Source organism: Pimephales promelas, chromosome 7 (assembly GCF_988280905.1).
Source record: "Pimephales promelas chromosome 7, fPimPro1.hap1.1, whole genome shotgun sequence".
Lineage (NCBI taxonomy): Eukaryota > Metazoa > Chordata > Actinopteri > Cypriniformes > Leuciscidae > Pimephales > Pimephales promelas.
Genome location: NC_142775.1, coordinates 17,196,690 through 17,217,654, shown reverse-complemented (window position 1 = coordinate 17,217,654; position 20,965 = coordinate 17,196,690). Strand labels below are relative to the sequence as shown.

The 20,965-nt window shown below is 35.6% G+C and overlaps 3 protein-coding genes across 8 annotated transcripts; all 3 read right to left on the bottom strand.

Annotated features, from left to right (window-relative positions):
• Positions 1–376: 376 nt before the first annotated feature.
• slc25a6 (solute carrier family 25 member 6) lies at positions 377–4,443 on the bottom strand. Its single transcript, XM_039686165.2, has 4 exons — positions 4,162–4,443; positions 2,178–2,664; positions 931–1,071; positions 377–845 (listed from the first exon to the last, which is right to left on the bottom strand). The coding sequence occupies exons 1-4, from the start codon at positions 4,270–4,272 to the stop codon at positions 688–690; spliced, it is 897 nt and encodes a 298-aa protein (XP_039542099.1). The 5' UTR covers positions 4,273–4,443; the 3' UTR covers positions 377–687.
• A 312-nt stretch (positions 4,444–4,755) lies between these two features.
• On the bottom strand, positions 4,756–13,276 carry asmtl (acetylserotonin O-methyltransferase like). 5 transcript variants are annotated; one of them, XM_089133146.1, is made up of 14 exons: positions 13,158–13,276; positions 12,584–12,717; positions 12,365–12,496; positions 12,233–12,280; positions 12,081–12,145; positions 11,937–12,001; positions 11,739–11,847; positions 11,074–11,443; positions 9,906–10,080; positions 9,466–9,650; positions 9,237–9,369; positions 7,468–7,608; positions 7,210–7,332; positions 4,756–5,229 (listed from the first exon to the last, which is right to left on the bottom strand). In XM_089133146.1, the coding sequence occupies exons 2-14, from the start codon at positions 12,674–12,676 to the stop codon at positions 4,958–4,960; spliced, it is 1,911 nt and encodes a 636-aa protein (XP_088989272.1). In that variant the 5' UTR covers positions 12,677–12,717; positions 13,158–13,276; the 3' UTR covers positions 4,756–4,957. The 5 variants fall into 5 exon arrangements, with proteins under 5 accessions (XP_088989272.1, XP_039542096.2, XP_039542095.2 ...); XM_039686162.2 differs by having other exon boundaries at positions 12,584–12,712; positions 13,158–13,234; XM_039686161.2 differs by lacking the exon at positions 13,158–13,276 and adding an exon at positions 12,816–12,936.
• A 1,390-nt stretch (positions 13,277–14,666) lies between these two features.
• On the bottom strand, positions 14,667–20,096 carry p2ry8 (P2Y receptor family member 8). 2 transcript variants are annotated; one of them, XM_039686932.2, is made up of 3 exons: positions 19,895–20,096; positions 19,640–19,744; positions 14,667–16,412 (listed from the first exon to the last, which is right to left on the bottom strand). In XM_039686932.2, exons 1-3 carry the CDS (start codon positions 20,093–20,095, stop codon positions 15,363–15,365), a joined length of 1,356 nt encoding a protein of 451 aa, XP_039542866.2. In that variant the 5' UTR covers position 20,096; the 3' UTR covers positions 14,667–15,362. The 2 variants fall into 2 exon arrangements, with proteins under 2 accessions (XP_039542866.2, XP_039542867.1); XM_039686933.2 differs by lacking the exon at positions 19,895–20,096 and having other exon boundaries at positions 19,640–19,870.
• Positions 20,097–20,965: the final 869 nt, after the last annotated feature.

Sequence of the window (20,965 nt, the reverse complement as noted above, 5' to 3'; positions counted from 1 at the left end):
GTCATATTTAATACGTCTATGATTCCGTCGGACACTTGCTCTCAGTTCGTTTTTTCAAGTCCAACTTTGAGAAAACGTTTAAACTGTGGAACAGTATTCTGTGTTTGAGCTTCACATTTTGTTTTGAGAGTGATATCGTATACCCTTGTAACCACAGAGCTTGGCTGGGAGAATTGAAAAACTTAACCGAAGGACTACAAGAACATGGTACTGCATATGAAAGCAGGACAAAATGCTGTCGTGTCACGCCATCTTGAGGAGGAATTATGGTATTGCACGGAATAGACAACATATAAATGAAGAATACTTATAATGGCTCAGATTTATGGAGGAATATTATAGACAAAATCTTAATTAAAATAATTTTGAGCATAAATACGCAACACATTTCGCTTTATTTTTCTTTTTATCATTTTATCTGTAATATTTCTCTGGCTGCACACTTAAATCACACATATAGATGCTTGCTTTCGATACAATTTGGATTTTTTTTGTTTTTATCATCAAAGGAAAGAGCATTTTCTGAACATAAAAATATAGCAACCAACAGAATTAATTTAAAATAATAATTTCTTTTTGCTAACACGTTTTAATTCAGACCACATCTGTGCGGAGGTGGAGAGGGTTTGGTTAAAGCTTGACGAAACTGTGGTGAAATCTATTCTACTCTCTTTTAGCATATGTTGTTTAGACATACTTCTTGAATTCATCATAAAGCACGAGCACAAAAGCGCCCCCCATTCCTCGGAGTACATTAGACAGAGCCCCTTTGAAAAACGCCTTGCCGCCCTCATCCCGAGCGATCTTTCTCCAGCAGTCAATGGTTCCAGTGTACATTATATCCGCTGGGAAGACAAAAGACAAAGGCCTGAGTTTAAATAAATGCATACTTGATAGAGAGCAGGGAGTTATTCAAATGAGCCAGTATACCTCCTTTGCGCCCAGACTGCATCATCATGCGACGCCTCACAGTGTCAAAGGGATAGGAGACCACGCCAGCCACTGCCGTCACAGATTGTGCAATCATCCAGCTGACCACAATGTGGGTGTTCTTGGGGTCAGCAAGCATGCCTGTACGCCACCACACAAGAAAAAATGCATGGACCTCGTTTAATTCAGAACTCAAGAATTAGCAGTATGAATGGCCATATCACAAGTTTAACTGGAATGACAGGAAGAGTTGTAATCTAAGACTTTAGAAATACAAAAATGGTGGTCTCATATTAATATGAATGGGGAAAAGTGCAATTGGCAATATGGCGGAATAAGTCCCGCCTTCTTAATAAAAGAGCCAATAACCAATAGAGTGGATCAGTCGGGTTCCGGAAGTATTAAACCTTTTAAGTATTTGCCATCGTCTTGCTTTCTTTCAGCTTATTTTTTTTTTTTAAACACTCACGTTTAACAATGGAATTCCCTGTGGAAAACATGGATTAATAAACTCATAGCTCACAGCCGCCTTTAAAGTTTTATATGTTATCGTTCAAAATCAATTTCCTAGTAGAGAAAATGAATTGAGTTACCACTGTTGCACAATATTCAAAGAAAACACACAGGTAATGCATTCTGGGAAGTGAAGTGTTCCTCCACCCTGGACCACAAAAGTTGATTTTTAAATAGGAAGAAATTTATAAACTAAATACACATTTTCAAAGCTTAACTTAAAAAAAAAAAGAAAACTTTTTCGAAACTTTCAAACCAGTGTCGTTATTATTAACTAAAGCGATTATTAAATATTTGATGAAAAACTGGTCTCTAACTGAAATAAAATAAGTTGAAATACTAAAATTTCTACAACCGAAATGAAAAAAAGTAATGAACTGAAATTAATAAAAATAAAAACATTTTTTACAAATACAAGCTACTATAATACTATAATAATATACAAATACAAGCTACTATAATACTATAATAGTATATCAACAATACTAAAAAACTTTAAAAAAAAGGCTTTGTCAAGCCAATAAGTTTGTATATGCTTTTCTAATGTTTTACCTTTATTTTTATTCAGAATTTTGAATTTCAATTCCTTTTAATTCTACTTCCAAACATTCAAATTGCAGTTCTGCATTCTGTTTCCTACCTCTATTCAAATTATTTCAAATTCAGGAATTACATTGGAATTTAAAATGGATTCTTTGGCGCACAACCCTGCAGATGAAGCACAAACCTATTACCTTTAGCAGTGTCATAGACTCCGAAGTAGGCCGCCCTGTAAATAATGATGCCCTGGACAGAGACGTTGAAGCCCTGATACAGACCCCGCAGCCCATCTGACTTAAAGATTTTGGCCAGGCAGTGGGCCAGCCCATTGAACTCTCTGGAGCTGCCAGCTTTCCCGACATCTGCACCCAATCGGGTACGAGCAAAATCTAGGGGGTAGACGAAGCAGAGGGAAGTGGCTCCTGCAGCTCCACCGGAGGCCAAGTTGCCAGCAAAGTATCGCCAGAACTGCGTGCGCTTATCAACTCCACCCAAGAAAACCTGTTTATACTTGTCCTTGAAGGCAAAGTTGAGGGCTTGTGTGGGGAAATAGCGAATGACGTTTGCTAGGTTGCCACGCCAAAAGGCAACAAACCCTTGCTCCTTAGGAATCCTCACGATACAGTCGATAATACCTTTGTATTGTTTGTCTGCAGTGATCTGCTTGCTGGCATGTTGTACCTGTAAATTGAAACACAAAATCCTGTGAGTCACATGATATATTTGAATCAACCAATCAGTTTGATGTTTGTATCTTGAGGTTGGGGTTTTTACAGGAAAGGATGGAGGTAAATACTGAAAGCCTCATTAATAGTGTCTAGCAATTAGAAAGAAAAAAAATGTATGCTCACTAAGGCTGCATTTATTTAATCAAAAATACATTAAAACAGTATTATTTTATAATACTATAAAATAATTTTAATATAATATAATATAATTGTATAATACTAATATATTTTATAACAATTTAAAATAACTGTTCGCTATTGTAATATATTTTAAATGTAATTTATTCCTGTGACGGCAATGCTGCATTTTCAACAGCCAGTTGTGAAAACATTTTAATATAATGACTTGGTGCTAAATAAACATTTCTTATTATCATAAATGTTGAAAACTATGATGCCTGATATTTTTGCATATATTTTGTATTTTTTTTTATTATTTTGCAGGAATCTTTGATGAATAAAAAGTCTTTTGAGCAGTAAATCTGCATATTAGAATAATTTAGGAAGGATCATGTGACACTGAAAACTGATGCTGAAAATATCAAGTGGTGCTCACTGCAGAGCCCAATGACATACAGCTCCCCCTCTCTGGATGTAATGGCTGGACCTTGTCCTTGTCCAGCTTCACCTCTGTGGACCTAATGGGTGGAGTTATGTTTAGCGACAGGTTTATGGGCAGGGTTAGGCAGAGCCATCTCTCTATGGCTCTGGGGTTAGGTCAGGTGGTTGGACCATCCAGGCTGGTCCAACTCCACCCATTAAATCCAGCGAGAATAACCAGTTCCAACCACACCCTAACCCTACCCACAATCCAGTGAGGAGGAGCTGGACGTCATTTGACTCTGCAGTGAGCACCACTAATAAAGTCTCAATAACCTTAGTTTTTATTATGTGGAAGAAACAAGGTTCCAAAATAAATTTTTACAATATATGAAAATAGAAAACAGACTATTTTTTAATTGTAACTTTATTTCACAAAATTACAGTTTTTACTGTATTTTTGATCCAAAATGGCTAGACTTTGCTGATTTAATAATAATTTAGATCCAGGAAGGTCTTAACATAATGCTACGGCCTGCAACATGACACAAGACTGCAGGGTACATAATGTATCATCTAGCACGCAGATAGAAATTCACCGTTTGACCTTAAAATACATTTGATTTACTAAAATTTTGATATAAAGATCCAAATGAGAGGACTCAAGAATAGACACTTGCTATTAGAATGTCAATTTGAGAGTAAAGATGCTCGAAGGATGCGGATGTTGCGAAGAGACAACTAAAAAATGGCCTCTGAAGGACAAAGTCGTGTCTCAACGTTAATCAACGTCAACGCCACAAGATAATTCTTACATGCGACAGAAAACGGAGTATGTATTTGCATGCATCATTCATGAGATATTAGAGTGCGCTAAGATTAGTCAAGGTGATAATTCTCACGGTCTCACCTGCAGCAGCAGTTTGACTCTCTCTATCGGTGCAACTGCGGTCTTGGAAATTGCCGCTGCGACACCACCGGCCAAAAAGTCTTTAGCGAAAGAAAGGGCAGCATCAGCCATGGCAGCGTTGATCCTTTAGCTCAGTGTTTTAGAAAACACGATGCAAGTTACTGTACGTGCTTGCTTGCAGAAGCAGGAGGTAGAGTAGAGCAGAAAGTGAGTGATGGGGAGATGCGTAGTGTGCCCTCTAAAGCCAACTCTCGAGATTTCTCGCGATGTTTGCACCCGAAGCAACAAGTCCTATAGAACATTTCATGTCATGACATGCTATTTTTAACTAATTTCTAACCCGGTAATGCAATTTGTTAAGCGTTATATCATGTAGTAATGCTATTTTATGTTCTAACTGACCAAATTTCTTATATTACTCTAATTTAAAGAGTTTTGAACAATAAACCAACCTACAAAACCACTGCTAAAGGGAAAAGAAAATTGTATAATAGACCTTTTTAAATTAAAACCTCACTTATGAGATTTAGCCTTTGTGATAACTTCCCAATATGACCACAAACCTAAAAAAACAAGCTAAAGACAAGAACACTATAAATTCAAACCATATTTATTTCAGTATACAACATCACCAGTTAAAAACTACCTGTAATTAATAATAATAATCATGTGCAAATACTTAGTTTGAGCTTTTAGATCAGAAATATTCATAGTACTTGAGTACATTTACTTTTCATAGTTGATGAACTAGAATAAGTAAACTGTAGTGTTTCCGGGAACAAATGCTGTAGTTATATCACTCAAGTTCAGCAGTCTCAATGGATGCTGAAGAACAGCCTAGTAATGTTCTTTTGTCATTTGGATCTTCTTTGACAAATAGCATGGCATCTAGCAGGTTGTCTGTGTGTTGGATGTGTCTGAGAGTGAAGCCGTGCTTCTCTAGTAAGTCACTGTATTCTGCGGTGCTTCTCTGCTTTCCTTCTGTCATACTGAGGGCCTGCAGCAGGGCCCGGCTCGGCCTTTTCCGCTCCTCATCCAGGAAGATCTCAGACACCAGAAGTCCACAGCCTGTTTGTTATTCATAAAGCAAGCACTTTATGAAAATCATATTTAGATCAAGGCTGTCAGTTGTTTGTGAAATAAATCTGCTGTAAAAAGGCAAGCCGTTAATGCCCATTGTATGTCCATATAATAGTGTATTACCATCGTTTTAGGTTAAAAATTGAACAAAGTTAAAATAGCACAGATTATATAAAAAGTTTATATAAAATTGTTCCCTTATGTCATGTCTGTTTTTATTGTATGTTTATATTTGTCAACAAACATTAATAAATCTTCAATACATTTTCACTTGTTACCACACTTGAATTACCAATAATTATCAGTAGTAGTTATCAGTGTATGACAAGATTTGGTAATAAAACAATGTTTTTTTTACTTGCAGATCAATAAAGTATCTGCATAATCATCCTTATTGTCGACTCTAGAGCATGGCTATTTGAAAATTCATAGTTCATAATTCGTAATGATTATAATAACGACCCCGTAGGCGATAAGAAACACAGAGCAGGGATCTCCGATATAAAATGTGTCAAACAGAGCTACATATTAACCTTCTAGCCATATTATGATCAAGAATAAGTTATATTATGTTAAGACAATAGATCAGAACTATACACAATTTTGTGGTTGCACATGCATCGCTGTCTGTATATTACTCATCATATTAAACAACACGTTGCGATAAATATCATTTGTTGTTTGCAGTCATATATTTTTATTTTTATCTATCAGATGGACAATTAAACATTTACCTGCACTTTAGCTACAAGTTTATTAAAAATTCACATTTTAATTTGACTGTCAGATGGAAAATTAAGAATCAAATTACCGAGTATGTGAAATAAGTGCGTGTTATCTAGTAAAGTGCAGATGTAATAACACAAATAGCAATGTACAGTGAGGCATTTAAGATTATCTACAAGTTACTACTTTCACAAATAATTGGAATGGAATTTAAAAAGTATATTAATACGAATATTTTTCTAGTAATCTATTAGTCTGACTACATTTACATTGCGCGTATCTATTTTGACATGCCATATTTTTTGTTCAGTGCGGCTAGTTATCACTGATCTTCATTTATGTGTAGATGTCACTTTCAGCGTGTAATTGGCCATTGGTCCTCTATATATCCTCAAAAGCATGAAACAACGCTCACTTTACAATCACTTAAAAGCTGTCACCCATCTCAGTTCGCGATCTTACAACGTTCCATTAAAATCAAAGAAGTTGTCTATACACTGCATAATGAATCTCTAACTTACAGTACATAGTGTCTTTCTTAGTTAATGAGAGTCGCAAGAGTGACCAAACTCGTCACCGAACAAAAACTCTGGCGTTTTGAGCGGCGAATGGATTCTAACGTAAACACCTCTGATTGGACATTGCGCTCAAAAGATCAACAAACATGTCTGTGATTGGCTACATTTCTCACCGATGCAAAAACACACTGTAAATAGGAGTGTTTTCCAATCTGTTTGGCCGATAATATTTTATTAGAACAGCATCAACTGAGGGTGCTCTTGCTTTCGTTTCAAGGTGCTTAAATGTAACTTTGTGATTTTTCCCCCCTCCATGTTTTTTTTTTTTTTGACAAAAAAATAAATAAATATTTTTGATCAAACATCAATTAGAGGACCCACTGCAGTACCGCTAGGGGGTCGTGGGCTGTTGGTTGAAGACACTTGAATTAGGCCAAGGGTTTACATTTACAAGCAGGGGTGCAGAAACCCCCAGAGGGCCGCAAGGGGGCGCTACAGGGCAATTTGCAAAAGGATCATCATATTAGAGCAGGGATGAAAAACTCTGGCCCTCAAGATCCACTCACCAGCCTGTAACTTTCTAGTAATCCCTGTGACATTGATTAGCTTAGGCCAGATTTTGCCCACCCCTGTATTAGAGGATCCTTGGCATCAATCATTTTGATACTTCAGAATAAGGCTTACACATTAAGAGTTTAATAGTGTCACATTTTAAAGAACTTACCTTGTGTGCACATTTTGGACAGTTTGCTCAATAATACATGCAGTTTCTCATCAGACCAGTCATGGAGGATTCGTGCAAGAATGTACAGGTCTGCTTTAGGCAGGTCATCTTTAAAGAAGTCTCCTAATTTGAAAAAAATTAAAGTAGGAAAAAATGTTAGATTTTTATCCGGCCTTTTGCACATTACTCAAAATTCCTCATTAATACATTATAAAAAATACTTCATCATAAAAAAGCTCATATAAAGTATTCACTGACCCGCAACAAATGACACCCTGTCATCATCTTCTTTAGGTTTAAAGTGGCGTCTCATCTCAATGACTTGTGGCAAGTCAAATACAATAACTGACAGTCCCGGGTGGGCCTTAGTTAACTCGTACGCCATGGCACCAGTGCAACCTGTGCAAGAACGCTTTTCTTAACATGCATCATACCATAAAACATACATTTCATAAATCGGTAAAAAAACGGCTTATTCTCACATACAGTTAAAAAAAATTATATTGTGAAATACTATAACTATTATTTCTATTTTAATGTAATAAAATGTAATTTATTCCTGTGATGGCAAAGCTGAATTTTCAACATCATTACTCTACTTCATACTTGAGAAATGATCACATGATACTTGAGAAATTATTCTAATATGCTCATCTCGTGAGGCTGATTTAGGTCAACGCGGGAGAAGAAAATAAACAGAATACAATAAATACAGAAGTCCTTGGCATAAAAAGCCCAAACTGGAAATCAGAAGCACATATAATTTGCATAACAAACTCGCAACTCCTTTTCAGATAAGCAGCTTTTGAGAACAAGCTCTTCAAATCTCAAGCTCAAGTGATATCTCATGGTCACTCGCTCACGACTCAATGGGAACCTGTAGGTCTTTTATGACTGGGGAATTTTGACTAATCCTGAGCATTAAAAAAAATCTACCAAAATGTTTATATATATATATATATATATATATTTTTTTTTTTTTTCGTTCCTAATTTAATTTAATTTTCTTAAAACATTTTAAAATTTACTTCAATTTGAATTGAAATTATATTAGCGTTAGTGAAAAATAAATACAGTAAAATTTATTTTAAATACATTTATTTTATGCTAAGTACAGTATAAATACATTTACAAATTTATGTACTTAATATAAATACCCTGCAATTGTACTGTTGGCTAAATTGATATACTTAAAGTCTGCAAAATTGGAACTACTAATTTAGTACTAATTGTACTTTAGTTATCCGGAAAAAGTGCTGAGCCCCAACTAAAGATATAATTAAGTGTATTTGATTGTCCTAAAGTGGAACTATTGCAAGTATAATTTAGGTATACTTTAAATATCTTGCATTTAAAGACTGACACCATCCTTACTAATAGTGATATTAAGACACATTTTAGGCTTAAAGGGATACTCCATTATTTTTTTTTTTTGGAAATAGTCTCATTTTACAACTCCCCCAGAGTTAAACAGTCGAGTTTTACCGTTTTCGATGCCATTCAGCCGATTTTCAGATATTTAGAAGAATATCAGTAGCCAGACAGTTTCTGGTCTCATTGACTTCCAATAGTAGGAAAAAATATATACTTTGGAAGTCAATGAGACCAGAAACTGTCTGGCTACTGTTATTCTTCTAAAAATCTGAAAATTGGCTGAATGGATTTGAAAACGGTAAAACTCGACTGTTTAACTCTGGGGGAGTTGTAAAATGAGACTATTTCCCAAAAAAGTGGAGTATCCCTTTAATATTAATAAATGTGCAATAAAGAAGTACTCCAAATAAAGTTTAATTATAATATTTATATCAGTAAGTCTCAAGCGATATGTAAGTAAATATATTAATGGATTTCTAGTATAATTAGATTGAAATAAATGTATTTTAAATACATTTTGGTATAGATTTTGCTGTCAAATTCATTTAGTGTTTTCCCCACTCACTTTTACTTGATTTGCTAAATAGTTGTGGACTGTATTCTAAAAAATAAGACTCTTATTAATCTGTATTTCTGAGGGGAAGATCATATACCTCCAATGTCACAGGCTGTTTTATAGGAAGAAAGATCCAACGCTGTTGCCACATCTTTTCCAGTCACTCTTGCAATGCTGTGCATTGCATCCATGAATCGGATCTTAACTTCATCTTTACTGTAATAGGCATCCTAGAAAACGAAAAAAGCTCTACTCAGTACTAGAATGTCAACAGCTTTTAAAAGAGCACGATCCATGGGTGAGGTAAGCAAAAAACGTGCGTCTACCTGAAACACATCCTCATTCTTCTTCCCAAAGGCCCGCTCATGTTGGCTGATGCCCTCCATGACAGCGTTCTCTAGATGACTGAAGAGAGGCCACACCATATCATTGCAGTGGAGAATGTAGCCATGCAGAGACACTGGGCTGTCCGATACCAGGAAGCGACTGGCCTGTTCTGTATTTCTGTACACTGTAATAGACAATAAACAATGTTACATTCACAGTCCACCTCCGGACATAACAAAGAGAACATGTATCATACAGTAGGAGGAAATGCATCCATGCATGCAAGTGCCTTGATTCAATGAACAGAGAAAGTATTTGTAGGTTATAAATGAACAATGAGCTTTCAGAGCTTTCGAAACTCACATTTAGGGCCACCACATGTGATTTCTACGGCACTAGCACCATATGTGAGAGTAAAATGGCAGTGCGTAAATCTTACCACTTGTATCTCGCTCTTTGACCCTTTCTAGCAGCCCTAAAGAGACAGCAGCTTCCAGAAGCCTCTCGGTGCCTAAAACAGAGGCGTTGATTTGGACAGCAACCTCTTCTAATGTCAGACTTTCAGAGCCGTTCAACACATCAAACACCTTCAGTTTGGATGCTGTGAATAGAGTCTGTCGAAATGCATTGTAGAACTGTTACCAAACATTTCTTCATAAATAATAAATCATACAAACCATGTATATATTAAAATGGACATTCCTTTGCCTAAATTAAATAAACATCTCAAAGGGATGCTTTACCCAAACATTTAAAGGATCTAAAGATTTTCAATAGCAACCTGTGTGAGTGTTACTTTGAGAGAGATATAAATACATCTGTGTTGTGTTTTACTTTCTTTGTTTTTTAATTTTACCATTTATTCATATTACCATTTGATTTTTTATTAAAAAAAAGATTTATTTAAATCTTATGATTGTGTGGTTTTAAGGGATGTTTGTCTTTATGACTAGGAGATACGAGAATGTCTCCATTTCAAGGTTTTTAACGTCACATGACGATGTTGTCAAGCAGTAATTTTCTATTGTTCTCCCCCTTGGGATTTGTATTGGACATACGAAGTCTGAAACATACGCAACTAAGACTATTCAATAAACTCTGCTGTTTTTATAATTATCATCATCACTTCGCCTCCTGCTTCTGCTTTTCTCTAGCTTTATCAGGCAAAAGACCAGACAAGACTTTCTGTTTACAGGTTTAACTGATTTTGGACAATTTTGGACTTTTGAGAAGATCTGGCATCCGAGATGGGATTTGACATTTCTGATTTGGGGATTTGATCTAATCTAACACTAGTGCCAGTCAATTTTGTTGAACACAAAAGACCTCAAAACACTCTGACCTCAAAAGACTTGAAATATAGTGCATGTGTTAATGGTTTGTTTTTCCATGAGACTAAACCCCATAGTAACTCTGAACTATAGTTAAATTTAAAAAATCTATGTGAACATTTTTCAAAAATTATCCTTTTGTTTTAAACAGAAAAAAAAAAACAGTTTTAAGCACGACATGAGGGTGTGTAATAATGCCAGAATTTTATTTTATTTATTTTTTTTGTGAATCATTTCTGTAATAGTGAATCATTAAAGTAATCTAATCACGGTTACCTTTGAAGCTTTGAACCCATCCAGTAAGTTGATAATACTGTGGGGGACATCCTGTCTGCTGCACTTGGCACACTCCGGCCCCGTCACATTCTGATCTTGCATCGACATCCTACTGCAATCTTTCCCATTTTCCAATAGCTTAACCTCCACATTTGCGGCACCTTCAGAAAGGCTGTTAACCAGAGTCCAAGACTCATCCGAATCCCATTTGTTCTTGTGTGTGGGACTGTCAGGTGGGCTGTTAAAAATCAACCCCAGCTGCTTGCAAAAATGGTTAAGAGGGAAGCCTACCACATTAAGAAAATCTCCTTGCACATACTCCACTAACATGCCACCCAATGCCTGGATCCCGTAACCACCAGCCTTGTCCCTGTCAAGCATAGACAAATCTGTCAGTCCTGCCATTCACCAAATTTTAAATGGTAGGTGAAATACCAGACTACAGAAAATGGTCTTATTTAATCAAAATTGACAAAAATGATCTCTTTACTTGAAATGTACTTTGCTGACTTTTCACATGTCATTTTCAGCACGTCAAAGCAAACATAAAATGAACAACTCCACCAAGGTTCAAATTCCACAGGTTCAAAAATGCTGACCAAGCTCGAAAAAATGTGATCACCGAGCTTCAAAGAATTTAGGATGTCAAAATCTCATAAACTCACATGGGCTCTCCACTGTTGATGTATTCCCAGAGCATCTCCTCAGATAACTCTGCAAATTTAACTTTTGTCTCTTCATAAAAATCAACTACTTTGTAGTCCATATCTGTACCTGCAAAAATGAACAAATCATTGTTTTTAAATGATCTGTCTATCTCATAAATACAAGACTATAATTGTAAAAATAAATAAATCACATACCAGTGTTTTCATGGCAGATCACAATTGCAACACCCGTGAAGACGCTATGTTCCTTACCACTCAACCTGAAATACATTCATTTAGCACCTGAAATACTATATGCAATAAATTCTCACTCAAGACAAAACAGAAATGAAAATGCACCTGGACAGCATACGATACGCATCTTGCTTATCCGTTGGTTTCTCCAAGATCAAGCCATCAACTGTCTGAGAATGAAAGGCGACAAATTCAGCAAGGCACTTTTCAGGACTAAATATCAAATGTAGAAGACATAAAAACATACAGCTACTTACCACAACAGTGTCTGCTCCGATTACAATATCTGGAGTTTTCAAGTGTTTCTGAACCCATACAGAATAAAAGGTACATTAAAAATTGACAGAAACAAAGTTGGAGAACAGCTGCTGTTTTCAAATACAACTTACAAATGGCATTCGTTGAGCCACCTCCAAAGCCTTTTGTTTAGCCGTCTCCACTGCATATTCATATGGATTTTTAAACAAGGATTTGTCCAATGTTTCTTTAAACCAGGAGGGAACAACCTCAAATCGTAGACCCTGCCTCATAGATGGAGAAGAAAAGATAAAGACGAACGACTGATAATTTTAAGTTCATTGCCTCTGTAACCTTAAAAAAAAACGTACAGCATTCGATAAAATCTCCAGCCGTCTTGGAGATGCACTAGCCAGGACAACAAGCTTTCCACTTAGCTTGGATATTACTGGATTCAACAGCATGGTGGTATCTCTCTCCTTTCTGCCACTTCCAGAAGTCTATCCTGGGAATCAAGAGAAACACTTAATTCGTGTCAAAATCATCAAACTTACTGTAAGTTACTTACAGCAGGTGCAGTACATGGACATGGAGTTTACCTACACAACAACTGTGTGTGCTGAACCATCAAATGTCTATGTTCTTTGTGACAGCAACCTAGGTTAAGGTGATCTTGACCACCGTTTGGCCAGGTCATAATGTCGTTATAACTATTTTTCGGAAATTCAACATCAGCCTATCCGTTTCTAAGAAAAAAGATGAATGCACATCGTGGCTGCATTAAAGAGTGTTTAGTTAAGTTACTCTGAGTATACCGTGAATGCATGCAAGACTTGGCGTGATCGTGAGCGCTATTCATTTATGTTTTATTTTAGATCGATTTTGACAATTACATATATCTAAAAGAAGCAAATGTTAATTGATCAGTATTTTTAAGGCTTTTACCTGGAAAGGACTGTTCCACTCAACTCTGCGCTTCCCGAAACGCACTAACGCAGCACTGAGCAAGGTCCTGAAGAGGAGGAGTCTACCACGCGCATGCGCAGTAAGCTAATGTAAGAAGAACGTCACTCAGTATAAAGAGAGAGTTTAGTTTAGAACATTGCTTTTAAATCAGCTGCAGCAGTATAGGACGCAAATGTCAAATAAAATATTATACCAAAAGTGGCTTATAGTAATTGTGCGTTAATAATCAGTTAGACCTATTAGTGAAAAGTTAACCAACCTACTGTTGCAAAGAAACAAAGCAACTTGGTTAACAAAGCGGTCCTAGTCCTCCTACGCGTCATTTCCAATTCGAAAGTTCCAATTCAACTCGGTCGGATCTAGTTTTAAGGAGCTTTTTGGAATGGTAAGATGATGACACGGCTTTACTTTTTAAAATATTGGAAAGAGTGGAGAAATCTAGATAGTACTAAGGGGTAACGTTAGTGGATGTCTCGTGTCTCATAGACAGTCATTCTACATGGCAAATAAAATTTATAGCCAACAACACATTTTTCCAAATCTAAACGTGAAAATCTAAATCAAGCATGTTGATGAATGTGTAAGCCATGTAAATAATTTTTTTCATGATTACTAAATTATTAAATAAAGCATTTTTTTTTCTCAAAATGGTAGCTGTTGAGTCAGATTAGACAGATGATAATCCTCCAAACTCAAGACAAATTTTAAGAATTATATTTTAATTATATTTTAAATTGTCACTGCAAGTAAGCAAATAATAAACCTTGTCATCATTGTTCGTGGAAATCTTTAAAGGAAAACATAATAATGTGCAACAGAAATGCAATGCGCATTATTGTTCTGTTTTTTTTTGTTTTTTGTTTTTTTGTAAAGAAAACAAAACATTTATGTATTTTATTTAGAATTGTAGCCTAATGCTTACCCAAACATTCTACCAACCCTTTTCATATTTCAAAAGTAATATTTGCCTCTATGATATAGATGCAGACACACTTTTGCTTTTATTTTCTGCCTCATTGTCTAAAAGACAAATTACTTCTCTGTTGGTAACTTTGATTTAGGCCTATAAATGATTAAATCTGTGGAATATGCTTTCTTTCTTGCGCTCTCTTGAACCATAATCTTACCTGTCTAAGCACACTTTGAAGTGGTATTTGCAACCTGCTTCATTTCCTTTTAGTGCAGGCTGCGGACTAAGGCTATATCAAGACAAACTGATTTTTCCGAAGCCTCGTACTAATTTGTTTTACTTTTTAAAAATTGTTCCATACATGTATTACTAGCTACATGTTCCTACTCTGCACACACAGTATACATTGCTTGACATGCAATAGTTCTGTTTCGTAGGAACTGAAAACAAATCCTGACCTTTCTGTGACATCGTCTTTTGCTCTTGGAGCATGTAGCCGAACTGAAAATAGACATTAGGTGATTGTTACATGGATTTTGTTGAATAGCCCATAATCTTAGAGTGACAATAGATGCTAATTATTTACTCACATGTATTTATTCAAATTAACTTGACATAATAAATGCTCCATATGACATCATATACTGTGTTACAAAATATTAAAACTGTTTCATTAGGCCTATGCCCAGCAATACAAACAAAAATACACAACAGGTAACTAAGCAAAATATTTTTTACAGCTCAAGTAAGATAAATATTGAAACACCATGGCTCAATCATAGGAACTACACATTTCACAGTCTAAAAATAATTCACAAATCAACAATGTCAAAAATAGCTGCCAAAATAAGTCTTTACTTTTTTTTAATCAGATCTGAAATCACTGAAATTGATACACAAGTATAATCACACAGCATTGTATGAAGAATATGGGAACCGTTTTGGTAAGAGGATCTCGGATGATACCAAAAAAGAAAGATACACAATATCACACGTCCTAATGCACGTGAGCAGCATGCTATTCCTCAGCTGCTCAGTCAGGAGATCAACACAGAACAAAACAACAACAATAAAAAAATATAAATGGGAAGTGGAATGAATTTGAATGAAACCGATACTTATAAATGCTAAAACACCATGTCAGAGTGTCCGCGGCCTATAGTGTAAGCGCTCGTGCTCTGACACATTTAGAAACAGTGCGAGATTTTCGGATTCTTATGACATTTCCCCCAGAATCTTAACATAAAAAGTAGACCAAAAGTAAAACAGAAATGTTAAAAATTGTCACAGTCTTCATTTGCATTGTACGTTGAACGTCCAGAGAAAAAGCTTTCTCTGTGACCCTCAATCATTTGAGTCTCACCAGTGCTGAGAGTCTGCAACCGCAGAATTTGCCTTAGCTTCCGACGAAACTCTTTAGATGCGAAATAATAAATAAATGGATCTATGCAACTATTAATGCAGCTAAGAGACAGCGAGAGTTTGTAATAGATATAGAGAGATTTGTCAAAGTACAGCCTTGCGATTGAGTGGGCCAAGAGCAATATGTTATTGGGAGCGAAACAAAAGATGAACACAAACAGGACGATGCACGCCAGGCGCACGGCACGGCCTTTCTGTTGACTATTGGTCCTTCGGATCAGGACACGGATGATGTTAACATAGCAATACACCGTTACGATGAACGGACAGAGGAAGAGGACGATGAACATGCCGAACAGGAATCCCGCCCAGTGAGCGACGCTAGGGAGCATGTCCTTCTTCAATATGTCAAAACATGTTGTAATATTGCGCTCATGTACATAGTATGTCAGGTTTGTTGTTTCCAGAGGGCTCAGAATGGCAAGGACCAGCAGCCACATCAGTACACAGGCAATAATCGCAAATGCTTTCTTCTCCCTCCTCTCTCTGAAACTCATCGGTTTCACAATCCCCAGGTAGCGGTCGGCGCTAATGGCAGTCATGGACAAAATGGAGCAGTACATGTTGGCGTAGAATACCACAGTCAGTACGTTGCACATGCCCGTGCCCAAAGTCCAGTTGTAGCCTTGCATTTGGTAGACGATCTGAAAGGGGAGCACGGTGCCTAGTATCAGGTCAGTGAGGGTGAGGTTGATCATGAAGATGATGGAGGGGGTTTTCGGAGAGGTGCGCATCAGCAGCAGAAACAGAGACACGCCGTTACCGCTGAGGTTGAACAGAGTCACGATGACATAGATGGCTGACACAATATCGCTGGTTAATTTGTTGTCAAACATGGCCAAGGTGGCATTGTCCATTTTGACGATGCCTGGTTGCGAACCATTCATGATTGTTTTCTCCACCTGTTGGAAAAGGTTGAAGAGACTGTAAGATTACACTAACCAAACTTCATCACTAAAACCACAAACTGTGTGATAAACATCTGCATTGTTGGTATTCCGGCTCACTGACAGGAACAAGACAGTAAATGTACAATATTAAAATGACAAATGATTTTATCGAAATGAATTAAATATCAAGCGATCTTTTGGGGATTTTTTTTTAATAAATGCTATTTTATTTGTTGTACACTTTAATTTGAACAGTATTTTACTGTAATATGCACATTATATTACTCTTAAATGTGCCAAAAGTATAATACTGTAAAGAGCCAAGGATTATGGGAAAACATGTGTTTACTACTGTAATTATTTTCTACTGTAAATCATAAAAAAAAATCTGTAGGAAATCAATTATAATACTGTAAATAAAAATACAAAATACAGTATTATTCCAGTATATGTACAGTATATGTAAATTAAAATACGGTACTTGTACTGTTAATGAAAAATACAGTACTCATACTGTAAATGTTAATACAGTTTACAATTGTATTACTGTAAATGAAATAACAGTACTGATAATGTAAACACTTTTACAGTAACTTGCTGGTACAGTAACTTACTGGTTACTGTAAAAGTGTTTACAGCAAACTTTTTACAGTGTAGTTGTACTATGAGCACTTGTTTTACAAATTATTTTCATACATTATAATGCATAATAATTTACATGTAGTTTTTCCATAAAGTTTTATAATTTATGTAGTAAATTATATTATATAAATTATATTATTATAAATCTATGCATTTGAATACAAATTAAATTAATAATAATACCATTGATAATATGTAATAAAAATATAACAATAATTAAAGAGAAATATGTTAATTATAATTTAATTATAATTTAATTTGTGAATGTAATTCAAATAAATATTTTATTTTATTTTAGTATAACTTGCCTAAGACACTGTAATGCGTTGCTGAAAAGTCTTCGCAGTTTTTAGACCTGCAGTCACTCACACATTAGAGATATACCTCTGATGCTTCATAACACTCTCGCATGAACAGGAAGTTTGGGGCCACGTTATAGGCCTTCCAAACATGCTACTTCAGCAGGTACACATATGGAGCTATACACACAAAGCACAAATGACCAGCAAATCACTGCCTATTGTAAGACTTTAGAGCTGTTTCACAAACGTTAACTGTAATGATTCACACGATCAGTCTCGAGCAAGGGACTTTTTTCGTGTTATTTCAAAGGAAGTGAAAAATTATTTTAATGCCACAAAGTGTGCCAGCATCAGATTTCATAGTCATTACAGCTGTAGTGCGGCTGCCTTGCACAGATTGAAATAGTAGAGGTGGGCTGTAGTTTCAAACACTTGACGTAAAGTAATGTTTCTGAAACCGTGTCCTTGTTTCTTGAAGAGATATTCAAAGATTTAATAAGCTTTTTTTTAGGTCATGGTGCCAACTAATGGGTACGCCACCTTTCTGCAAACTTAAAGGGTATCATTATATAGTGACTAAAATGTATTCCCGGGTTTGTTTGAAAATCAACGCTATATCTGAGTCATTTATTTTCTGCTCTTTAATTTTTTTATTTTATTTTGTGCGACCTTAATAAGTAGACTTAAAGGGATGGTTGAACCAAAAAAAAAAAGAAATTCAGTCATCATTTATTCATTCTTGTGTGGCTTAAAACATGCATGACTTTCTGTGTTTTGCATAACACACACACACACAAAAAAAAGATATTATAAAAGGTGTTGGGTGTCCAAACAACATCGGACCCTATTAACATTCAATTTATGGACGAAAAAAAGCACTGATGTTCTTTTGTGTTTCACAGAATATAGAAAGTCATACATGTTTGGAACAACATGATGGTGAGTAAATGATGACAGGATCTGTGAATTACCCCTTTAACTGAACCATTGTTCATTAGATCATTTTTTTGCCGTTGTTTGGATTTTTTTCAATCGCCTTTTGAATTCCATGCTAAATATCAACTACACAAACTGTCCTTCAATGCCATCATTCGCAAAGTATTTTATATGGTTGTTTCTTTCATCAAGTAATAAGCAAGTTTTAAGTAGGTTTTGCACAAGGGCTCCTGCAAAATACTCAAATTTGATTCACAGGGAATGTGTAAATTGATGTATATTGTATTGCATGTCATTTTGGATTTGGAATTTTGCATAATTAACAGAATTACAAAAAAGCAGCAATGGGTATTGTCTAAATGTCTAAGCTAATAACCTATGATCACACTTTCATGTTGTTGTTTTTTTGTTGCAGTGAAACCATTCTCATGGGTAGATAATGACCTACATGTAGACCCTTCTAAAGTAGGTGAAACCATGTCTAGTTTTCACACCTTTTACGTCAGTGAATAACAGTTCTCATGGTAGGTTTATTTTTTTAAAGCGTAGGTTTATTTTTTAAAGCAAATTTCCTAAGATACACAAAAAAAGCATGAACATTCAGTAGCCACAGTTATTGCCTAGAAAAAAGTATATTACTAAATTTCATGGTGCCTGTTATCATATTTAATGAGGTTTGTCATATTTAATGACAAACACAAATTCATAAAACCGCAAAAATGTTAAAAGTAACACAAAAATGTCCATTTACACATTTTTATATGGAGAACAGAACTCACCCAAATTATTATAATGATTCCATATTTTACACTGTTAAAAAAAACACATGACTGGATCTCAGAGTAAAATTTGTTTTGTTTTCAAGGTACTTTCTCATAACCCATGAAGTGTTACACCATCATGACTCATCTGCTAGACAAAACTATAAAAGGCTCTCTGTGTGAAATGATGTTGATAGTATGAGATCAGCGAGTTTATACATGTTATCAGTTACTATATTTTTAACTTGATGTTATTTATATCAAAATGAGATTCATTTGCAACTCAATACTTCTAAAGTACTTGTCAAATCCGGGGGAATTACGGACTGAGATTTTTTTGTGATCATCCGTCTCGCAAACGATCACACAGGTCTAACTTCACAAGAGCAGCGAAACAGTCAGGTAACAATGAATCAGTTCTAACTAACAAGCAGAGCACATCCACAAAATGTACGATTTCACAATAATTCCCAATAGACAATGATCTTTTACCTTTAAGGAAAGCCTTGTAAAATCTGGGATTATGAATGTGAAGTATACTGGCTTAAGTTTAGCAAATACATCATTTTAAAAAGCAATTTCAGGCTTGTGTACATACCTTAAAGAGCATGTGCGACTTCCCTTGTGTGTTGATGGCTGTTAATCTACAGGCATGACTGTTAGACTCAGGAAACCTCTTGATGAGAGGAAGTACACCGCCTGACTACTCATTTAGATCAAAATAGTAAGTTTAGAGTTACTCATGTGTGAAATTTAACAACATATTTCATTTCAAAATATCATAACATGAACATTTAAAACATAAGAAATTGCATAAGTATTTCATTATCAAAGTTATAACATCTTCATTTACCAGTTTGCAAACAAAACTGAATTTATAGCATCCAGAGGAAGTTCCTCTAATGACATTGGTGGCTGGTTTTACACAGTTTCTCTTTCTCGATAGTGATACGTGTTTTTGAATGTTTTTTTTTTTATTTGAATTTTTAAATGACTGCGAACTCGAAGCCTGAAATTGATGTGGGAGGATGTGGTGAAAGGCAATACGCCACATAAACCAGTAAAAATAAAGGCACACACCTTTCCTGACGCCAAATAATGTAGTCTTGAGGGGTCCCACCCTAAACAAACAGTGAAATGAATATTTTACTTTTGGGATATGGCAAATTTTTATTAGTAAACTCGTAGATGCTTTATTAGAAACTTCAGTGTTTCATTGGCCAAGCCTTTAAAATCTGGTGTTGATACACGTATCTGTTACAAACTGTACAAAAGAAAAGCAAAAAAAGGAAACTACAGTCAAGAAACTCATTCAGGGTGTTTAATCTCAGTCATACCTGTGATCTTGTTTCCTGTTTGCTTTGTGGGCTCTACTTTTATGTTGGTTATTAATGCACTTAACTAGAAAACAAACAAACCTAAAATAAATGTGTTTCCTTGGAGAACGGCAAACTACTATTTTCTTTAGAAAGTGGCATTTTGCTTCTGTACAGGATGATTTATCGCATCTTCCATCGTTACTTTTTCACATTTCACAGAGCGCGAGAAAAGCAGGGGCAATAGGAATGAACAAAACTGGCTAAAAGTAAAATTAGAGGCAAATAGTCATGTCGAAAAACATACAGGAAAGTCATTATGACTTGCTTTCTCTGTCTGAAAGTGTGGGAACTAAAGAAGTTGTATGAGAAACATGCAAATTCTATTAATTTCTGTCTTCTCAGTGCAAACTGATTCTGGTATAGAATTGACTCAGAAAGAGCAAACTTAAGCTGCTGAGATGTTTTGCAAGTGAAAGCCATAAATCTTACAAAGAAATCCAGCCTTGAGAAAAGTTTGTCCTTTAGTATTATTTCAGCTGCAATTCGAGTGCAAACGAGAAACTTTAATTATGGTACAATTTGGTCTATTATCATATGCCCATATG

Excerpts from the sequence above, each read along its gene's own strand:
- slc25a6 (XM_039686165.2), bottom strand. The coding sequence starts at position 4,272 with ATGGCTGATGCTGCCCTTTCTTTCGCTAAAGACTTTTTGGCCGGTGGT. Across the intron at positions 2,665-4,161 it reads GAGTCAAACTGCTGCTGCAG|GTACAACATGCCAGCAAGCA; the intron begins GTGAGACCGTGA and ends TTCAATTTACAG. Across the intron at positions 1,072-2,177 it reads AGTCTATGACACTGCTAAAG|GCATGCTTGCTGACCCCAAG; the intron begins GTAATAGGTTTG and ends GGTGGCGTACAG.
- asmtl (XM_089133146.1), bottom strand. The coding sequence starts at position 12,676 with ATGCTGTTGAATCCAGTAATATCCAAGCTAAGTGGAAAGCTTGTTGTC. Across the intron at positions 9,651-9,905 it reads CAAAGAGCGAGATACAAGTG|TGTACAGAAATACAGAACAG; the intron begins GTAAGATTTACG and ends TGTCTATTACAG. Across the intron at positions 9,370-9,465 it reads AGAATGAGGATGTGTTTCAG|GATGCCTATTACAGTAAAGA; the intron begins GTAGACGCACGT and ends TTCGTTTTCTAG.
- p2ry8 (XM_039686932.2), bottom strand. The coding sequence starts at position 20,095 with ATGTGGCGTATTGCCTTTCACCACATCCTCCCACATCAATTTCAGGCT. Across the intron at positions 19,745-19,894 it reads TCAGTTTTGTTTGCAAACTG|TCAGGCGGTGTACTTCCTCT; the intron begins GTAAATGAAGAT and ends CTAAATGAGTAG. Across the intron at positions 16,413-19,639 it reads AGTCGCACATGCTCTTTAAG|GTGGAGAAAACAATCATGAA; the intron begins GTATGTACACAA and ends CTTTTCCAACAG.